This window comes from Carlito syrichta, unplaced genomic scaffold (assembly GCF_000164805.1).
Source record: "Carlito syrichta isolate Samal-C Ts95f unplaced genomic scaffold, Tarsius_syrichta-2.0.1 Scaffold315497, whole genome shotgun sequence".
NCBI classification, from domain to species: Eukaryota; Metazoa; Chordata; class Mammalia; order Primates; family Tarsiidae; genus Carlito; species Carlito syrichta.
In genome coordinates, this window is record NW_007259593.1 from 797,059 (window position 1) to 818,114 (window position 21,056).

At 51.8% G+C, this 21,056-nt stretch overlaps 1 protein-coding gene across 1 annotated transcript in view; it reads left to right on the top strand.

The window, feature by feature from the left end:
- The window catches only part of BAIAP2L1 (BAI1 associated protein 2 like 1), a 94,649-nt gene extending 83,580 nt beyond the window's left edge, over positions 1 to 11,069 (top strand). The window contains exons 13-14 of the mRNA XM_008072899.2: positions 10,145 to 10,182; positions 10,663 to 11,069. Of these exons, the coding sequence (XP_008071090.2) occupies positions 10,145 to 10,182; positions 10,663 to 10,738 (114 nt within the window). The 3' untranslated portion in view covers positions 10,739 to 11,069. The remainder of the gene's footprint in view (positions 1 to 10,144; positions 10,183 to 10,662) is intronic.
- Positions 11,070 to 21,056: the final 9,987 nt, after the last annotated feature.

The following is a 21,056-nucleotide window of genomic DNA, read 5'->3' on the forward strand; positions in this document are numbered from 1 at the left end:
AAAAAAAAAAAAAAAAAAAAAAAAAAAAAAATATATATATATAACCAGAATACCAGTATCATAGCTTTAAAAACTGACAATAAACATCACCAAATAGTTAGTTCCAGTATCTGATTGTCTCATTTAAAAATTGAGGGATTATTAGCTGGGGGACTATAGGCGCACGCCACTGTGCCTTGCTACTTTTCTTTGTTGCATTGGAGTCTCACTCTGTCACTCAGGGTGGAATGCAGTGGCACACTGCTCATGGACACTGCAACCTCGACCTGCTGGGCTCAGGCGATCCTTCCACTTCAGCTTTCCAAGAAGCTGGAACTATAGGCATACATCACTGTGCCTGGCTAATTTTTTGATTTATTGTAGAGGCGAGGTCTCGCCAACTTGCACGAGCTGGTCTCCAGTCCGTGGGCTCAGCCTTCAGGAGTGCTGGGATTACAGGCTTGAGCCACCGTGTCCAGCCTGGCTAATTTTTTAATTTTTTTTTATTTTTGTAGAGATCGGGTCTCACTATGTTGCTCAGGCTAGTCTCAAACTCCTGGGCTCAAGTAATTCTCCGGCCTTCCAAAGTGCTAGAAGTATGAACATGAGCTATTGCCCCTAGCCTAAAAACTGTTTATAATACAGTTATTGAGTCTAGTCCATATCAGCTCCCTACATTGTAATTGACTGATAAATGTCATGAGCCTTTTTCTGTCTCCCCTTCTGTCCCTTTTTCCTTGCACTCTGTGTGTAGGAGAACCAGTTGTTTGTCCTGGAGGGTGTCTCCCAGTCTGCATTTTGCTGAGTAGTTCCACATGATGTCCTTTACTGTATTCCCTTATTTTTCCTATCTTTCTGGTAAATTAATAGTTCAGGGTCTATGTTGTTATTTTGTTTGTTTTCCTGTTCTGTTGTGTTAGAGCCTTTTGCTGCTGGAGTAGGCACATCTGGAGGTCTGGTCATCTCTCTTTGTGATATTAGCAGCTGTTGATAACTGCCTAGCCCCACTGCTTTATTAAGGTTGTATGAAGTTTTTTGTTTGTTTGTTTTGAGTCAGTCGCACTCTGTCACCCAGGCTGGAGTGCAGTGGCACAGCCACCACAACCTCGACGTGCTGGGCTCAGGTGATCCTTCCACCTCAGCCTTTTAGGTAACTGGGACTACGGTGTATGCCACCATGCTTGGCTAATTTTTTTATTTATTTTGTAGAGACAAGGTCTCGCAAGTTGCCCAAGTTGGTCTCAAAGCCCTGGGCTCAGGCAATCCCTCTTGACTCAATCTCCCAAAGTGTTGGATTACTGGCTTGAGCCACCATGCTTGGCAGGTTGTATGCCTTTTAAGGTGCCCAAAAATTATAGTTAGCCATGGAATTATAAATGAAAACAATGACACTTTGACCAACACAGACAATAACCAGTTTTAGAAAATGAAAATGTATTATTTTCAGTACATTTACCTTGTAGATAAAGCTTGATGAAGAAAGCTTCAATGCAGTAGTTTTTACTACAAGGAATTGGATAAATTGAGAAATCCTGGTTTTAAGCATTGATGTAATTAATAATGACACATTATTCCTTAGTTGACATTGGTAGTTTTTAAGTGTGACCTAGCTATATTTTAAACCTCTATGTTGGCTGAATGCTGACATTCTGTCAGTCTCAGGCGGCTGTATGGAGATGCTAAGATTGCTGGTGATCGACAGGTTGTAAAAGGGGCCTCCCACTTCCCTAGGCAGCAGAGCTTTTACCACTTTCCCGAGGACCCTGACGTGGAGGGCTGTTGGGGCTACCTGCTGAGGACGACCCAGTGCTCTGTGGCTTCCACCACCACAGCTGGCCCACGTGGGTGCCACTACCACCCTTTCTGCCTCAGCTCCTGCCCTCAGCCATGTGGGCTTCAGCCTCCTCCATGGGAGGTGCTGCCAGCGATCCTGTGCCCTGACTCCAGGCAGAAGTGCACATCCCATGGCCCACTGTTTGCCCAACGCCCATCACACACAGACATCTCCACTGCCTTGGTCCCCTATGTCTATCTCACAAGCTAGAAGGCTTTCAGTCTTTCATCTTAGCAGCCTTAGGTTTTTGGTTTCAGCTGGGTACAGTGGTTCACGCCTACAATCCCAGCACTTAGGAGGCCAAGGTAAGAGTACTGTCTGAGCCCAGGAGTTTGAGACCAGTCTACACAACAGGGTGAGACCTCATCTCTATAATTAATCAGGAAATTAGCCAGGCCTGGTGGTGCATACCTGTAGTCCTAGCTATTTGGAAGACTGAGGCAGAAGGATCTCCTGAGCCCAGCAGATTGAGCCTGTGGTAGCAGTTAGCATGCAGACTCTGACTCAAAAATAATAAGAATAATTTTGTTTCATATAATAACATTTAAAAGCCTCAAACGTGTGATGAAAATACCATTCTTGTGTGAATTCTTGTGATTTCAGTTGTCATTGATTCTCCATGTGTTAGAATAATGAATTAGCACTTAATGGTAAACTATAAAAAGGCACATTTAGCACTTCAAACAGGTATGGAGTTGATGCTAAAGTGAGGCCATATTTATAACTCATGGCAGCTAATATTCCGGTGGTAGCAAACTACTGGGGCCAACCAGACTTCTTTTGTAAACACAATCAAGTGGAAAGTGAAGGTGTGTCATGTGGGAGATTTTTGTGAATGAGATGAGACTGTCCTGTTTGCATTCTCCACCTAGCATTCACTGGCCAGCTTACTGTGGTCCAGAGCCTGTGCTGGGCCCTTGGGACATGGGTAGGAGGAAGATCAATCCAGGAGTGGAGTCCAGTGAAAGACATATGGGACTGCAAAACACAGTGTTCATGGGGTGAAGAGGATGACAAAGGAGGAGAAGTCTCAGAGGGTGAAAGTATCATCTTGGAGGAAAGCATCAGAGCCATGCCCTGAAGGATGCACTTCTGGAAAACCTAAGGCCTGAGAGCTGTGGTGTCTGTGGTGTCAGGGTCAGGGCTGGGGCAGCAGCTGGAGAAGTGGCCGCAGGAGTCTGGGCTGTTTGGTCCTAGCTCCACCACCACCACCACCACCCCTGCCGGGCAGACCTGCAGGCAGCTTTGAGGCTGTGCAGTCATCTAGTATGAGATGGTGGCTGTCTCCAACCCATGGAGATGGAAGGGGTGACAGGAGTTACTACAGAGACAAAAAAATGGTAGCTCCTGTGACTGACTGATGTAGCTATGTGGGACAATTGCTGTTCTGCCTTCTTGACTCTGAGAGCAGTTCTCCTTTATTTGGCTGCTTTACTCAGTCTTACATACTTTGGAATCATTTTTCAATAATTTCTATAATTTTGAGCTCTAGATCTTTAATATGCCAATATTAAAAAGTAAAACATTCTGGCCGGGTGTGGTGGCTCACGCCTGTAATCCCAGCACTTTAGGAGGCTGAGGCACGAGGACTGCCTGAGCCCAGGGGTTTGAGACCAGCCTGGGGAACTTGGCAAGACCTCATCTCTACAATAAATCCAAAAAAATTAGCCAGGCATGGTGGCACACACCTGTAGTTCCAGCTACTTGGAAGGCTGAGGCAGAAGGAGCACCTGAGCCCAGCAGGTCAAGGCTGCGGTGGCTGTGAGCATGCCACTGCACTCCAGCCTGGGTGACAGAGTGAGACTCCAACTCAAAAAAAGAAAAGAAAGAAAAGCATTCTTCTCAGAAATTAAGTTATACATTTAAGTACTAGAAAAAATGGAATTGTTTTGAGATTCTGAATAAATAAATAACCAAGGTCCTATAGGTACAACTATATACATTAAAGAGGAAATTTGTTGAGGTTTTCTTTTTGAGTCGGAATCTCACTGTCACCCAGGCTGAAGTGCAGTGGCACGCTCACGGCCACTACAGCCTCAACCTGCAGGTGATCCTTCCACCTCAGCCTTCCAAGTAGCTGGAACCACAGGCACATGCCACCATGCCCAGCTAATTTTTTGATTTATTGTAGAGGCAAGGTCTCACCATGTTGCTCAGGCTGGTCTCAAACCCTGAGCTCAGGCAATTCTCTCGCTTCCTGTTCAGGTTTTTTAAAGCACTTGCCATTTGAGAAACCTCCTTACTTTGATTTAAATAGATTAACATGGGGGGGAAAAGTTGTCCTTCATTGGGAGTATTTATATGTGTTACGATTTTACTATATTAAGCATGGAAAGAAATGGCTTTCTGGTGAAAATGTTGCCTAAGGCTCTAATACAAAATAATCAAATTGATAAATTGTTTCACTCTTAAGACAAAAATAAGGATGAGCTCTAGAATTCACATCATTTATTAGGCAATCCCATGCCACTTTAAGTAAACACGTGTAAGTTTTAACATGCAGTCAGCCCTCTGTATCTATAGGTTCCACATCTGTGAATGTAACCAACCACAGATGGAAAAGACAGAAGTATAGAAGGCTAATGATACAGTTTAGCAACTATTCACATGGCACTTACATTGTGTTCGGCATCAGGAAGAGCCTAAAGATCACTAGAGTACACAGAGGATGTGCGTAGATTACAGCAAATACTAAGCCATTTTATATCAGACATGAGCATTCCAGGATTTTGTATCCTCCAGGGGTCCTGGATCCAATCTCCTGAGGATTTGCATTTTCACCCAAATGTTGCCATCTTCTGGATGCATTAAACATGCTGACATAAGGCTTCCTTTTTAAATTCACCTGGCAGTCACAGCTATAGGTTTTAGTTAAAGAGCCAAGTTCAGGTCAGGGTCCCTTGTAAAAACTAAATATGTAATAATTACCCCCTTATTTAACATACTTTTAAAATAACACTTTTTCTGCTATAAAAATAACCTGGGAACTTTTTTTGGTAGAAATTTTGGAAAACAGAAAAGTATTTTTAAAAGAATTTTGAGCCGGGCTCGGTGGCTCAACCTGTAATCCCGCGCGTTGGGAGGCTGAGGTGAGTGGATTGCCTGAGCCCACGGGTTCGAGACCTGCCTGGGCAACTTGGTGAGACCTCATCTCTACAATAAATCAACAAATTAACTGGGCGTGGTAGCGCGCGCCTGTAGTTCCAGCTACTTGGAAGGCTGAGGCGGAAGGATCGCTGGAGCCCAGCAGGTTAAGGCTGCGGTGGCCGGGCCACTGCACTCCAGTCTGGGTAACAGAGTGAGACTCCAACTCAAATAAAAAAGAGAAAGAAAAGAATTTTGGTTAAAAATTTACCTCCAGGATAAGTGCTGTTAACATTTCATTATCTTTCCTTTGAGATATGAAAGTCTGTCTGCCTTTAGATATATAGATGGATATTTTAACCTCCCACTTCATCCTACCCTACAGTGTGGAAGCATCACGTTTTCTCAGGACACGTTAAATACATTTATATGAGTTAGGCAAGCCCTTGCTTACTGCTGCCATCCATCGAGGGGTTGGTGCCGGTGACGGGGTGAGGCTCCAACCAGTAGTGCCCTCACACCCTTTCTGAGTATGGCCTGTACTCAGTCATCCGGAGAGGTCAATGGATTTAGGGGCATTGGGAAATGGAGGAAAGGGGACAGCACAGCAAAATGACAACATCTCTAAGGCCAACTGAAAAATTCAGCTCTAAAATCTCAAAGAGCAGCCATCAGTGCCTCCACAAGTGCACACTCTTTCCTGGTAAGACACACACTGTGGCCACCTGTGTGCTGTTGAAGATCCCATGCAAACTGCAAGTGGGACACAGCTCTGTCCCCAACATCATCCTCTGCTGACACTGTTCCTTCTGTTGGGCTCCTACATTTCATGAGTGCTAGGAACACAGCCAGGGTGTGTAGGCAGGTGTGCGGAAGAATCAGGCTACTCCAGGGAGGGTAACTCAGGAGCAAGTAAACTGCCTTTTTACAGGGCACCTGGCCGTGGCAGCCTCTTGCCATAGCAGCAAGAAGCCTGTCGGGAGCGGGGAGAACAAGAAGTGCTTTCATCAGTAAAATTGGGAAATTCATGGATAGACAGAAATTTTCCAGAACCGCCCTGCCTAGACCAGCAGCCACTGAGCACATGGGAAAGTGGACACTTGAAGAGCAGAAAGTACAATGAAGAGATCATATTTTTAATTTTAATTGCTTTTCATTTAAATAGGCACATACAGCTGGCAGCTACCATATAGGTTAGTCAAGTATAGATCACATAAGCAGAACAGTGTCCCATTAGACACCTGATCCATAATGTGATGGTCAGAGGGAACTCTGGCCCCCTCAAGGGCTGGAGACACCGTCCTGGGATGTGTATATCAGAGTTCTTACACCCAACTGAATTAATTTCTCCTTCCTTAACTAAAACGTTTAATCCAGCTGGTGGTGTTAGGGAAAATGTTATTTCTCAGACCAAATGCTGGGATCCATGAGAGCTGGCAAAGCATTGTAACTTTTTTTTTTTTTTGAGTTAGAGTCTCACTCTGTCGCCCAGACTGGAGTGCAGTGGCCACTCCCGGCCACCGCAGCCTCGACCTGCTGGGCTCCAGCGATCCTTCCGCCTCAGCCTTCTGAGTAGCCGGAATTACAGGCATGCGCTACCACGTCCGGCTGATTTTTTGATTTATTGTAGAGATGAGATCTCGCTGCCCAGGTGGGTCTCGAACCCGCGGGCTCAGGCAATCCACTCGCCTCAGCCTCCCAAAGGCGCGGGATTACAGGCTGAGCCACCGAGCCCAGCTACATGTAGTTTTTCTAAACGCTGCAACACTGAGGCTCGGGTGTGCTGGGAGCCATCCTTCATAGCACAGAATCCCCTGAGCCCACTTACCTGGAGTCTCCAGGGCTGTCCCGTGACAGGAAGAACTTTTACCCAGGTGGCCCAGGGGCTTGCCACAGGTCATATGTCTCTACCTTAGCTGCAACTGAGGAAGTCTTGGTTCCTTCCTAACCTTGGAAGTAAGCCCTCATTTCAAATTGCATGTTTGCCATGACCCTGAGCCCCACAAGCATCTTTGTTTACGTCACAACGTGGGCTCCTTGGCTTCCAAAAAGATCCCAGTGATTCATAGCAGTTGTCTTTTCCCTATTTAGGCCTCAGGTCCCCATTTATAGAATAAAAGGGTTGGGCTAGAGCAGAGGGTGAACTGGGAGACAAGCTGGCCCACAGACAAGGACTGGAATGAGGTGTTACAGGGAAGACAGGGATCAGGTAGGGCTCCTTCTATTATTAGTAACTGACCTCCAGCTGGACATTCTCTTCCACCCAGCAGTCCAGGGAGGCCAGGTCTCAAGGCCACCCAGGGCATCTCATCACTCCACCCTGCCTTCTGCAGTGAGTGCCCCTAGGTGGCATTCTCAGAGGACCCCATGTCACCCTAACTGAACCGTGGGGTCCCTTGCTCATGAGTGCCTGCAGCCTGGGAACATACTGTGCTTGGTGATCTGAGCTAACCCTTTTTCCTGCACCAAGTCGTCCCCCCAGGGTACCTGTCTGTGCGGTAGACACCCATAAGAATCTGTACGGGAAGGGGGAGAGGATGGGACACCTGGTAAAAGGAGGTCAGCAAATGTCCACACAAAGTATTTGAGATTTGGGGGTTATCGGGGGGGGACTCACAAAGAATGTACCCTTCCCCCCCCTCTGTTCCTGCTTGGCAATAGTCAGGGACTTACTTGGTAGTTGTCTGCCATCACTCCTGTCTTAGGCAGCCCATTCCACTCTCGTGGTGGCCTGCCTGGCCTCTTGGGCGCCTGCTTGGTGGCCTTGAGATGATCTCCTGTCTTATTAGGTACAGAGAAGAATGTGCACAGGCGGTGCCTGGTGGGCCTTGGGTACCCAGGACAGTGCAGGCCTCTGGCCTGGAGACGAGGGAGGGAGCGGGGAGGAGGCCAGGTCTGGGGACATTGGTCAGTTGTGGCCACGGCAGTGGGCTAAGTGGGAGATCCGTGGCTGAGACAGGGACACTAAGAGAATGTCACAGAGGTCCTTTGAGGTCACTGGATAAAGCTGCCACAAGTGCAGGGTCACAGCACGTGCTGGTCTAGAGTCAGAGGGCGTGGGAGAGGGATGCTGCCCCTGTGTGGGGAAGGAGCACTGAGGTCTCAGATCCCCGAGGAACATGCAGGTGTGAAAGGGAAATCTGTCCGAGCAGGTCCTGCACTTCTTTTAAGTAAGCATTTTATAAAGAATGTCACATACAGAAAAGTGCATGAATTTTCACAAAGCGACTCCAAATTCCCAGCAGCAGATCAAGAAACAAAATGTTCCCAGCCCCCAAGGTTCCCCATACAGCCCACCCCAGTGACCAACCCCTCCCTAAGGTTCAACTCCAGTGGACAGGTATTGCTATAGTGTCCCGCTGTGTGGACAGGAGCTGTTTCTCGTTCTCCTGCTGACGGGTGTTTGGGTGTTTACAGTTTGGGCCATCATGGCTCAAAAGCGCTGTGGCAGCATCTTGGTGCCACAGGTGTGTGCCCTGCCTTTTCACACAGAGAGCAGAATGGCTGGGCCCCTGGCCTGCACAGGGACTCAAGGTTTACCACCTGAGTAGTTGCAGGCTGTCTCTTTCCCCTCGGCAGGAGTTGGTAGCAGAAAAAGGTTGCTTTTTCCTGTGCTTTTCATTTTAAAATCCTGTCAGGGCCCAGGAGCTCTGAACAGGCTCCAGGTTTGCTTGTGGCCAGGACGCCCAGGTAGAGGATATCACTGGCTTTCAGTTCAAGATGTACTTTCTATCAACTTAAGGCTACATGTGGGAAGCAGTTAGTGTTTCAAGGCAGAAGAAGTTAGTTTCCAGAGAGAAGGGGAGGCAGAGGGCTGAGGGGCGTTTGCTGAGGTGTGAAGTGCCCTCAGGCCCTGCTGTCCTTCCACCTGACCCTGGGCCATAGGAGGGCTTTCCACTTCTGGCTGTGGCTTCTGGCTTTCTGTTCTAGGCAGTCCACTACTAATGGCTAACTCCCTGAGCACATGCAACAAGCATCCTGGCATATTTTAAAACAAATCAAAAATTAGCCTGTAATCACACATGATGAAAGTGGCACAAGAAAGGACTGATTCTGAGGCCTGCTGAGGAAGCTCAGCATGCCTGTAGAAGAAACCACTTATGCAGCACTTTAAAGCCCTGCAGGATATGCTAAGTGGGGCAGTGACTTTGTGCTTCAGTGACGAAAAGTAGATGCTGAATCGCCCTGCGCTGCCCTGAGACTGTGCTGCCCAGGGAATCTGGGGAGGGTGGGACGGATTTGAGGTCACAGCTCCGGGGCCCCCAGCCCATAGTCTGTACACCCCCAAGATGCAGTAGGGGCCGTCCTACAGGAGTCTAGTAACGGCCTGCACCCTCAGGCTGGCACTGGGAATATGAGGAGCTCATCTAAGCAAGCGTTCAGAAGTCTGCGTGTGCCCCTAACTACGAGGAGCCCTGGGAGGCTTTCTGGCATGTCAGGACACTGTGGTGTGGCAGGCAGGTTGGTCAGACGGTGTTACACTGCCCTCTCCTGGGCAGCCACCTGACTCAGGTCCACGTGCTCTGGCTGCGATTTCTTAGAACAGCAGGAATGACTGTAAATCCTGCAAGCCTTTTGGAACAGAGGAAGGGAGGGACACACATCTGGCCCCTGACCAGCACTGAGTGGCAGCGTGCTGGAAGGAGGTGGTCCCGTGAGCTCTGTGGACCACCTTCCGTGCATCCCTGGGAGCTGGAGGCCCAGGCAGGGCAGCTGAGGGCTAGGGCGGTTCCTGAATGCAGATGTCATTTCCACTTTGGTTCCATGTTCTTTTCCTCGCTTTTTGAGCTTCCTGAAAGAACCCTGGCTCGAGCAGCCAGCACCAATCCCCCAAACCAGCAAGATTTTACTTACCGTTTTTTCTTGTCCATCATTCGGAATTCAGCTCCCAAAAAGCAAACCAGTCACCACCACTGTGCACTTGAAGGTCAAGTGAGAGATTCCGTTTGGTGTACATGTTTTCTTCTGTAACATAGCGCAGCTGCTCAGATTTTGTGAAATCTGAGTTACCATGTTTAGGAGACAGGTTTATTTATGCATGAGCTCTTGACATCACGTGCTGACCGCAGGTGGTGGCATGCTCCCTTCCAGGTTCTGACACTTGGGAAGGACCCTCACTGCCTTCCAGAAGGTTTTCTGTTTGTGCCCTTATTCTTTCAAGTAAATCTGGGAAGTTTCAAATGAATCGAGGTGCCAGGGCGCTTTTAAACATGCATGGCTTAGAACCGTCCTCTTTGTCTTTCTCAGAGTGATGCCAATGGGACTGCAAAGCCGCCTTTCCTCAGGTAGGTGTCACTTCCTAAATGAAGCTCTTCAGCACACGGTGTTGCTTTTCCCTGAATGAGTGACCTGTAGCATCCCCGGAAGGGCCTTTTGTGTCCAGCCCTGGAGGCCCATCAAGAAAAGCCTTGGGCCTGCAGCTACCTGCTCCCATCACCGCCCACTTTTAGCCTGTCCTGGGCATTAGGGCCTGAAGGGCCAACCCATCCCAGAGCGGCCCTCATAGGACTCCCATATAGGACTGAAGCAGAGTGGGTTCTTGTGTCCAAAACATTTAAATCTTGGATTGTTCTGTAGTAGGTGGCATGGAGGGAATCCCCGCCGAGCAAAATGTTCACATTCAGCAAACGTGGTTGGATCTGAACACAGTGGGGAGGTGGTGAGCGGTGTTGTCTCAGAGCAAGAACAGTGGTTATCAGCGCTTTTAAAATCAAATTTCTGTCTCGGAGCAGCATTTCTGCAGAGATTTTTTTTTCTCCCTACAGCGGAGAAAACCCTTTTGCTACTGTGAAACTCCGACCGACAGTGACAAATGATCGATCAGCACCAATCATTCGATGAGAAGACAGCCAAGAATTCTCCTGGTTCCTCTCACACTAAGTTCTCACTGGCACAATGATAGGTTACACCGTTTGATATGTGCTGTGACTGCTGTACGGCTTCACCAGAAGGTGCCTGATTTTAAATGTATCCTGCTCCAGCAAATCAACGCATTTTCTCAATTTAACAGTTGGGTTTACACATTTCTGTCTTCAAGATAAATAAATAATAGTTTAGTGAGCGACTCATTTAAAATATGTTCTTCCTATTCTGTCCAAAAAACAGTAAATTTGGTTCCAGTCTTTATCTTTTATTCTATGAATTTTTTTCTGAATAAAAGCCAGGGATAGTCTGTGCTTTTGTGACTGGCTTTCTGCACCTGAATGCAAACGAGACTGCAGTTTTATTTTATAAAGCATGTGTCTTAAGTAGCGTTATGATGTTATCTAAAGAAAATATTGTATATGTTGCATCTCAGCATGCAAACCATAATTTTAAGCAATATAAATTATGAAAATATAAAAAAGTAATAATTTTAACTTAAAATTTTTCAACTTTTGTTTAATCAAATGTAAACCTACCTGACATGAAGAGCCCCATCCCTGCTCCGATTTCAACAGAGCTATAGAGTGCTGAGACATTTTGCTTACCCTTATCACAGCCATATTTAGCACTTTTAAAATAACCTCTAAGAGCTACTGAACTTGGTAGTCGGGAGTCACTGACCGAACTTGCTGCAGCCCATCTAGGACAGAGGCCAGGTACATCGGAAACAGGCGCCTGAGGGCCTTGTGTTGAGGCCCCAGGTGCTTTCACTAAGCTAGTTGACCAAAGCTGCATCCATTACTAATTTACCTGGAACCTTCTTGGGGTCCCAGTTTCTCTGTGTTTGAATCAGGTACTGACCCACAAAAGGTTGCATCTAAAGCCAGTGTGCCTCCTGTTGGTTGGAGGGGGAGGGTCTTTCAGCCTAGCTGCCACCACTCTCTCAGGTCTGGGCCTTCAGCCCTGACATCAGGCATCTGCACTGGCAACCCTGAGCCTGTGGCTGGAATTTCTCTGGCTGCCTGTAATTTGGACCTATTTTGGCACAGAGGGTCATGGTGAAAATTCACAGCCAGGTCATTCACTGTGTCGGGGGCACTGGAGCTGTTGTTTATCATGGCTCCTTGGTCTCTCCAGAAATATACCATTTTCCTGTAAGCTTGAAATTGGTCAAGGTCAAATGCAGGTAGACCACTGCACGTGGGTGACACTTCAGACTCCTCCTAGCTGTGTCAAGCAATGTCACGCCTGCCTCTTCTGGGAGGACAAACCAGGCATTCCCCATGAAGGTTGCTGGTGCAGGACTATGTTAACACCCTCCACACCACCACCAGGCCTGGTCCCACAGAAGGTGCTGCAGCCAGGAAAGAACGCTCATTCGGCTGGAGCTCTGACCCACTGCACCTCCCACTTCAGTGGAGTCACAGCAGGGCTACAGAAGCCCATCCTTGGAGCAGTCAGGAGGGAACAAAGTGTGGGTTTTAAAAGTGTGTTACGAGGGCACCCTGGCCGTTAGTGCTCAGTGTGGCATTGTTCCAGGGTGGAATAGGACCTAGGATCCACAGATGTAATCCGCAGGCCCCCTTTGCTCACCCAACCCCAGGTTCCACCTCACAGACCGGAACCACCGGACTCACTACCTGCTCACAAAGGAGGGGAAGACTGGCCTTGTCCTTGGTGCCGAGGTGCATGCTCTGTAAATGCCAAGGTATTGTGTTTAATTGTGATAATAAAGGAGAACTGGAAAGCAAGCATATTTCCTTGAGCTGTGCATTTGGAATAATGCGAGATGACTGTGACTGGGTGTTGAAGCTGGCTGTGGGGACGTTCCTCCAGTCTTCACTGTGTGCTAGAATCTTCCATAACAGAACCTTACTGAAGTGGCTGTGTGCAAACACCCAATAAGCAGAACCAGGTCAACAATGGTATGAATCTCATTTATTGAAAACATTATTTCTCACCTTTCTCAAATCGAAGACTGCAATAAAATAAAAGCAGTGCTTTATTGAGTTGTCACTGACCATGGGGGCAGCAGTGCCACCTCTCCTTCCCACTTCACTTTACAAAACAGTCCTGAAGCGTAATCAAATAAAACTATTGTACACGACATTTACATTAGAAAAGAGCTGGATGTAGGAAAGCCAGGCGTGTTGTTCCCTTTAGGCAAAGGTTGCTCCACAGTTGGGGCATCTTCGCTTCCTCAAGGCGAAACAGCAGATGAACCCGAAGGGGAAAAAGATGATGGCCAAGAAGATGCCCAGGAAGGTGAAGCAGTCCTCCAGCACCCCGACTCTGGGAAGAGAGAGGAGGGCTGGGAAGTCCCTTGCACACAAGAACCACCAGTGGCTCACAAATGACACAGGGACACCTGGTGAGTGACAGTGGCTGAAGAGACAGTCCCACTTTCCCAGCCTAGAGAGCCCCAAGAAAGTCCTGCAGGTGCCCATTCATGGAGGGGATGGCCAATCGCTGCTATGTAATCGCTGCATATAAAATTCAAAGGAAAAGGGGAAAAGAAAACAGTTGAAAACGTCTTCTTCAGCTAACAAAAGCAAGCTCATCCAGCTGCCACAAGCTGCCACGTGTTTGCTCTTACGAAAGGAAGGAGCACTGAGCAGCAAATGCCAGGATTCTATTAAAAGTCTTGCATCTCTTCAGACAAGACCCCAGGCCAGGCGTGGTGGCTCAAGCCTGTACCCCCAGCACTTTGGGAGGCCGAGGCAAGAGGACTGCCCGAGTCCAGGGGCTCAAGACCAGCCCAGGCAACTTGGCGAGGCCTCATCTCTACAATAAGTCAAAAAATTAGCCAGGAGTGGTGGCGCATGCCTGTATTTCCAGCTACTCAGAAGGCTGAGGTGGATGGCCTCAGCCCAAAAGGTTGAGACTGCAATAGCTGTGAGCATGCCACTGCACTTCAGCTTGCGCAAGAGAGAGACTCCAACTCAAAAAAAAGACGCCCCAAGACCAATTTTAGAGTTATATTTTCAGTGTTGCAAAATTTTAAACATTTTTCTATCCCCTAGAGAAAAACTGCCCCCCAAAAGGTGCATTTCCCTAGGCACCTTTTATCCCCGGATAAGCTCTACAGAAAAGGGGGTTTCTCAGTCGGATGAGCCTGGGGAAACTGTTTTCTCCCCGCTCCTGGAGAGCCCTACATACATTCATGAAGTGCTCTGAGGACCCTATACTGTAAGGTCTGGGGTTCTGCTCGGTTTCTGTTGTTTCTTTGGTAGTGGGGGTAGTGGCGGTAAAGGACTGGCGTCTCGAAGGCCACTTAATCTTGAGAAATGTAGTCTCAAGGTGTCCTCACCAAAAAGTTAAGTTTACCTTTAACATGTGTAATACAGAATACTCCTGGGGGACATCACCCAAGTCCTGTACCAGCAAGTACAGGTTCAGTGACCGTGAGACTCGGTCATTTTCAGAGGTCCCAAAGTGGGAAGTCGGAAGCCATGAGCTCAGCTCAGCTCAGTAACTGAGGCTACTTCTATAAGGTCCTGGGCACAGCTGAACTTATAAGAGCCACACTAGCCAGTTCAACCCAAGTGAGAATGCTTCACCCCCACCAGACAGGCTCCAAGGAGCTCTTCCTCCGGCCTCAGGGGTGCCCAGCCCCCTTACCCTCGCCCAACCAGTACTGACTGACGCAAGAAAGAAGGGAGGAGGAAGCGTCTCCGGGGGTGACAGGTGAGCTGCTCCTGAAGGGGGCGGGGGCTCGAGGAGCCCACGAGCCAAGAGCAGGCACTGGTCACAACCCACAGGCAAGGACAGTGCGGACCCCGGACCTGCTGTGAACTCCCTGTGTGCTGCCCAGGGAAGGAACGTCACGATGGCCACCAGAGGACGCCCATCTTCAATGCTGCCGGCCGCTATGCCCGCCGGGGCTCAGCCACAGCTTGTCAAAGCTGCAGCCGTGGGGACCCCATCCCGGGAGGACTGCTGCCGCCCACCCCCACTGGTCAAGGCGGCAGGAAGCCCAGAGCCGCTGGCCCGCCCTCCCTCCCAGAAGTGGGACTTGTACCTGCTCCTCGCCATTCTGGGAATCACGGAAAAATGAGCTAGGAGATTCTGAAGTCTGGCTTTCTACTTAAAGTCTAAGCTAAGGCTCGCCTGGCTCCCTCCAGCCGGCTCAGCTGTGTTTCCCAAGGACGTCCCGAGACCCTTGCCCCAGACAAGCCCTGCAGAAAAGAAGAGGGGCACTCTCTGGTCGGACAGTGTGGGGATACTTCTCCCCTTCCCTGTAGAGTCCCTACATACATTAGTTCGGGAAAGGCTCTAAGAGGGCCTGCCAGACTGTCTCTGTATGAGCTGATGGGCTGGACCGTGACACACCAGGAGGTCCCGCTCAAGGGGAGGCTTACGAGGGGCCCAAGTCTGTGTTAGCAACGTTGCCGTTTCTCGTGTGGACTTTTGCAAAACTGCCCCTACCGAAGCACTGAGGTCGCCAGGCCACCACACTTGCTCAGCCCTGCCTACGGCTGCCCCTGCCAGTCCAGACCAGGCAGGATGCCTCCACCCAGCCGTGCCAAGCACACAACACACCATGCCCAAGAGTCGGGAGGCAGAGAATCCAGCTGCAAAAGTCCCTGAGGCCATACCGCCCAAGTGGGAGTGGGGAGTCTCAGAAAGGCCAAGCCACCAGCCACGTCCCTGTGGCCACGACAGATGGCCACAACAGGCTGCCCTGGGCTGAGAACCTCCCGAGCAGCTGGAGGGAGTCCAGTTACCCTAGACCACTCAAGGGAGTTTATGGACTTCATGCTTCATCTCCTGGCCTCTGCATGATATTCCGCCAACAGCTGAAATTCCAAGAAACACACTGGTTTGCATGTTCTGGTTAGAAAATGTCCCATGAAAAAGCGGAGGGCGAGACTGAACCAGCTGAGAAATCTGCCAAGGAAGAAGCCTACCCTCTGATGAGTCCCCAGGGTTCCTTGCTCAGCTCCAGATGGCCCAGCATAGTGACCAAACGAGTGCCCGCCCAGGCTGCTGTCTTGGGATCAGAGCTGCTGAGGTCAGGCTGGGAGCTGGGCCTGACTGCTCAAAGGCTCAGGAGGAGGCCGGGCCAGGTCAGGTGCCCTGGAGAGGCACAGTGGACACTGTGAAGCCCTGCAGCGGGGGCCAGGCGTGGTGGGGCCGGGGTGGGGGTCGCTAGTCTGGCCAGCTGAGCCTGTCCACATGTCCCATCTGCAGGATGCTGCTGTCTCTGGGGTCAAGCAGCCTCCTCCTGTTAACATCACGGAAGCATAGGAAGGGTGCCCACTCTCACTGGGTTCTCTGGGCATGCGGCCAGGGCACTCCCACCTGAGCACTGATTTCCAGCCGAGCCAGCATAGCCTAAAGATGAGGCCGAAGGCCTGGGGCCCACAGCTCATCTCACCCCGGTGCTGCTACGAGAATCCACAAAGCCAACAGCACGCACTGGGCGGAATCAGCAGGGCTGGCCCTCAGCCCCCAGGACATTCACACCCTCATTCTTCAAACCTGTGGTGCTTCTGTCCAAACCCGAGTGTGGGACTGAGCGTCCTGTGGCACCCTCAGCTGAGCCCCTCGGTCACGAGGACTGGCTTTGACACCTTCCCCGGGGAACCTTTCCCTTCACCCCCACAACTTTCACCCCACTTGGAGAGAGGATCTGGGCCACCAGAGCTCTGGGAAGATGTTTCCCTTCAGTGGTGCCTGCGAGCTGGGAGGATCCACTCACCCCACAAGGCTCAGGCAACAAGAGGCTGTGACCCCAGACCCCTCCTCCCGTGAGAACACACACTTGAACCTGAGTATTTTAAACAGGCTTCAAAAGGCCCCAGGGAGGGAGAGAAGAGATCTGCCCCTCAGCTCTGGATTCAGAAAGCCTCAGGCTGAGCGTGGTTCAGCCCAAGGGCCACATGCTTGACCCCCAAGATTCCACAGTCCTTACCCACAATTCCAAAAGCCAAAAAGCTCCAAAAGCAGAACTTCCTGGCAGTTTGTAACAAACACGTGGCAACAACATGTGACCTGAACTGATGTGTGGCTATTTATAGTCTTAATTTATCCTACTTAACGTGAATATTCATGTCTTGTTACAAAAATATTAATGCTTTAAATACATTACTGCCCCAGACCTCAAAAGGCGTGTTGGTGTAATTTGGTTTTTTAAAGCCCACGATCTTCTGAACAGAGAATCAGTTTAGTCTCGAAGCCAATCTTGACTCTCGACAAAACCTCACAAGCTACAAAACAGCCCTGTCCCAGGTGCCTGCTTGGGGGGGGGGAACCCCAGCCTGGAGGAGCAGCCACTGCCTCCCCACCAGCCCGTCCCAGCAGCCTCGCGTTCTCTTCCCCTCCAAACCCCGAAGAGTCTCAGCTCTACCAACTGGCTCCAAATCCAAACCCAGTGGTCCTTCTGTCCCTCTAGCATTGGCTGGGAGTCCCTCCCCCATTCTCGCACCATAGGTCATGTGGGGGAGGGGTGGGGAGGGATCTTGGACACTGGCGAAATTAGGGAACTGACTAATTCTGAAACCGCTCCTTTAACTCCTGACTCTCGCCTTGCAGTGAAAGTGGCCACTAATCCTGGGGAGTCTGCCAGAGATGGGCCCTGGGATCTCCGCGGCCACAGGGCTCCCACCTCACCAGGGAAAGAGGCCAAGGGAGGAGCGTGCTCTGAGCTGCCTGAGGCCAGGGACCCAGCCAGGAGGAATGCCCTCACGTGACCTCATGCCCTAAAGGACCTGGAGCCCAGGGTCATGTCCAAGGCCACATAGCTGGGAGCAGAGGGGCTGGGATCTGAATGCAGAGGGGCTCCCCAACCACAGGCACTGCTGCTCTGTGGGGGAGGACCCCACCCCACAAGCCCCAGCACTCCCTCGAAGACAGCCCCCTCCAGGACAATCAGTGCCACGGGGGCTGGCCCCAGGGCAACGAGCAGCCCCCAAGCCCAGGGTAGCCTCAAGGCACAACCCAGTCCCAGAAGCAACCACCAGACCACCCTCACTGCAAGGACGAGCCTCTCCAGGCAGAGGGAAGACAAATACCCTCTGAGGGCTGCGGCCTGAAGCCAGGCTCTGGGTAGGGACATGACAGCCCAAAGCAGCCCCACCAGCCTCTGGTGGTCTCTAAGTCTCTCCTGCAGAAAGGCCCCACATGGCGGAGCGGGAGCTGCTCACTTAGGGCAGGCTCACCGGGACCTCCCCGTACAGCCCTCAACAGACCTGACAACCGGGACGGCCGGAGGCTTCTCCAGAAGAAAGGCCAGGGCACGCGCCAGGTGGTCCGCTCCCTCATCCCACCCAATCCCTGCAGGTGCTACCCAGCTACAGCTGGGGGCTGAGCCTAGATCAGAAACTAGAGAGGCCACTGAGGCAGTACAGGACTGCCCAGGCCGTCTGGGTCCCCAGGTGTGGCCCTGCCCAGCAAGCAGCCTGGGGCCTGGAACGCGGCCCATCTGCCTGCTGCACCTCACCCTGGCCAGGATCGTGTCAGGACACGGAGAGCCCACAGGGCCAGGGACGTGGGCAGGGCCCATCCTGGCCAACTCACCTTCTTCCCCCACAAGGGGAGCTCTGGCTTCCAGGCCACAGGTGGCAGGAGGGGCAGGCCCTCCACTCACCACTGTCCGGAGGCCTCAGACTGCTTCCTCTCCACAGACTTGACTGTCACCCCAGGCCCTGGGCAGCCCATCTCAGCCGCCCCCATGGCCTCCCCCAAGGATACCAGCAGCCTCCCTAGTGACCACCATGCCACATCCCGGACCTCTGGATGACATCTCCCTTGACAGCTATTTCTTTAACTCTCTTGGCTTCCAAGACCCCTCACTTCCCCGGACTTCCTACCTCTCTGCTCATCTCCAAAACTAAGTACCTAATGGCGACCCAGCCAGTATTCGCGGGGAGCCCAGAGCAGGCCAGGCCCTGTGCTGCCTGAGGGCCTTCACTGCCCTCCCAGGGCCCAAGTGAGCCCCCCAGTGCTGCCACCTCGTCCTGCAACTAGGACCGCCCACATCCTCTGGGGAGTGGTAACTGGCCTCACTGGGTAGGTTAGGACCCAGCTCCAGAGGCTGGAGCCCACATGGACTTGCCGGCAAGCGCTGAGTCTGAAGGGTCTGGGGCAGGGCCGGGGTAACAAGAGGGGGCAGAACAGATCATGGCTTGCTCATCTGTCTGGTGAAAGAAATGAATTCTTGTAAATGGCTTAAAAGAGAAGACAAGGCAGGCTACTTGAGGGAAGGCTCAGCCAGGGCAGCAGAGTGACAAGGGACACAGGCCTCTCAGGCAAGCCTCGCTCAGAGGGACTAAGGGACAGGACGTGTGACTTAGGCAAATTCCTGCCAAGCCACCAGGGAGGGAAGGGGACAGAGCCTGGCAGGCTGGACCTGGGGAGGGAGGAAGTGTGGTCACGTGAGCAGTATCCTGTCCCAGCCCTGAGACGCCAGACAGCGGCCACACTTGTGTGTATTCAGGGAACTATCTTTACTCTCCCCCAGAGAGGAGCGGCCCAGGGACCACATACTGCCCCCCAAGCCAGCAGCAGAGCTGCTCCCTCCCCGTCCACCCCTGGCCACCACCCTGGGGAAGCAATGCCCTGTCCCATGCCCCAGTCCCAAGCTTGAAGGCGAAGACGGGTCTCAGAGCCAGGGCATCTCGAGCAAAGGGCAGGGACACGTGTGTGCTGGGAGGGCCCTTGCTGCCGACTCAGAAGGGAGGGCCCCGAAGAATCAGAGTGCTCTCTTCGAGGAACCCCCACAACCTCATCCAGAGAGGACTAGCCTCCTCCAGCCCAGTCCCTGCCCAGAAGCAGAGAGGACAGTGATCCGAGTACAAAAGGGAAGAACAAGGGGCCCAACCCTTGGCCTCCATCTGGAGCCCAAAACCCTCCCCAGCAGAGCAGGGCCCAGCCTGACCCGTTCCAGGTTCTGCATGACTGGGAAGCACAGCCCCATTGGCAGAAAGCACAGACCTCGGGCCTCCAAAGGACACGACTCCCATCCCAGGGAAAAGAAAGTATCGGGGGAAGTGTCCCCACCCAACAGCAACTGCATGGTGGCCCAGACACAGCCCTGGGATATCTGGGCCACACTGCCCTGCTGCTGGTCTCCCCCACCCCTGCCAAGTCCAGGGGTTTGGGCCGAGAAGAGTCTCCAGGACCCCTGCCAGTCAGCGCAAGGCCCAGCCAGGCAAACAGGCCCAGCTGCACCTGGCAGGACCAGGATCAGAACCCAGCTCCTCCCCCAGGCTGGGCCCTTAGGGGGTGGGGAGGGACGGGCAGACAGTGAAATCCCAGGCAGACCCCTCTGTCCGCTGAGCCCACCCCTGTGCCTGCAAGCCCAAACAGCTCTGACCCCTCTGCCACCGCCTCTGGAGAGAACTGCGGCCAGCTCCCTGTCCTGCCCTCCCTCCGCCCCACTCCAAAGGCCAATGTTTCCACTGGGCAACCACCCGCGAGCTGCGTTAAGCAGACGCCCCAGCACGGGCTTGTCACAGGGTCCCAGGAGGGCATGGCCTCCAGAGGCTCCCCCAGTCACCACCATCTTTCCCAGGCACAAGGGCAGTCAAGCCCGCCAGGTCCCAGCCTCCTGCCCCCTCCCCCCCGGGATGCCCCTTGTGGCTCTGGAGTCACTAACTTCCCCATGACTCCACTCTGGGGCTTACAGACACACTTTTGAAACCAAACCTAGTCCAAACCAGGGTTTCCTAATTCCACCTCAGAAGCTTCAACTTCCTCCTCCCAGACACAGGCTGCAAACCGTATCCCTGCCAACTCGGCCAGACTTTAAACAATCTGCGCACCCTCATCTGTCAAGGGCAGAAACCACGTCTTACTTGAATCTGAATTTTCAGGACCTACACAAAACTAGCATCTAGCTGCACCTTGGACTCCCACGAAAACAGCAGTCAGAAACTTTCCTAGGAGCCAGCTTGAGGATATGGAAAAAACCTCTTCTGCATGAACAAAGAACCACGGGGCTTCTGCCCTGGTCCAGCCAGGAGTGTTTAAGCCCAGCCTTGGATAAAGAAGCCCTAACAGCTGTGGCTCGTCCAACTGGGGTCTCTCCTGCTGGTGCACCTCAGGGAAAACGAAACCGTCGGCCACCTTCAAGAACCCACTGCAGAGAAAACTCGGGGCAATCGGAGGCAGAGGAAGAAGCCTGACTCCCTGCAAGTCCCGCAGCGAGGGAGAAAGGACCAGGAGCCTGTCCACATGTCTACAGCCCACTCACTCGGGGTGCAGTGCGCCGGGAAAGGGACCCCCCTTCCGCCCCACAGAACGAGCTCAGCGCCCAGGGCGAGAGGCTCCCACTCTCCCGCACGGCAGC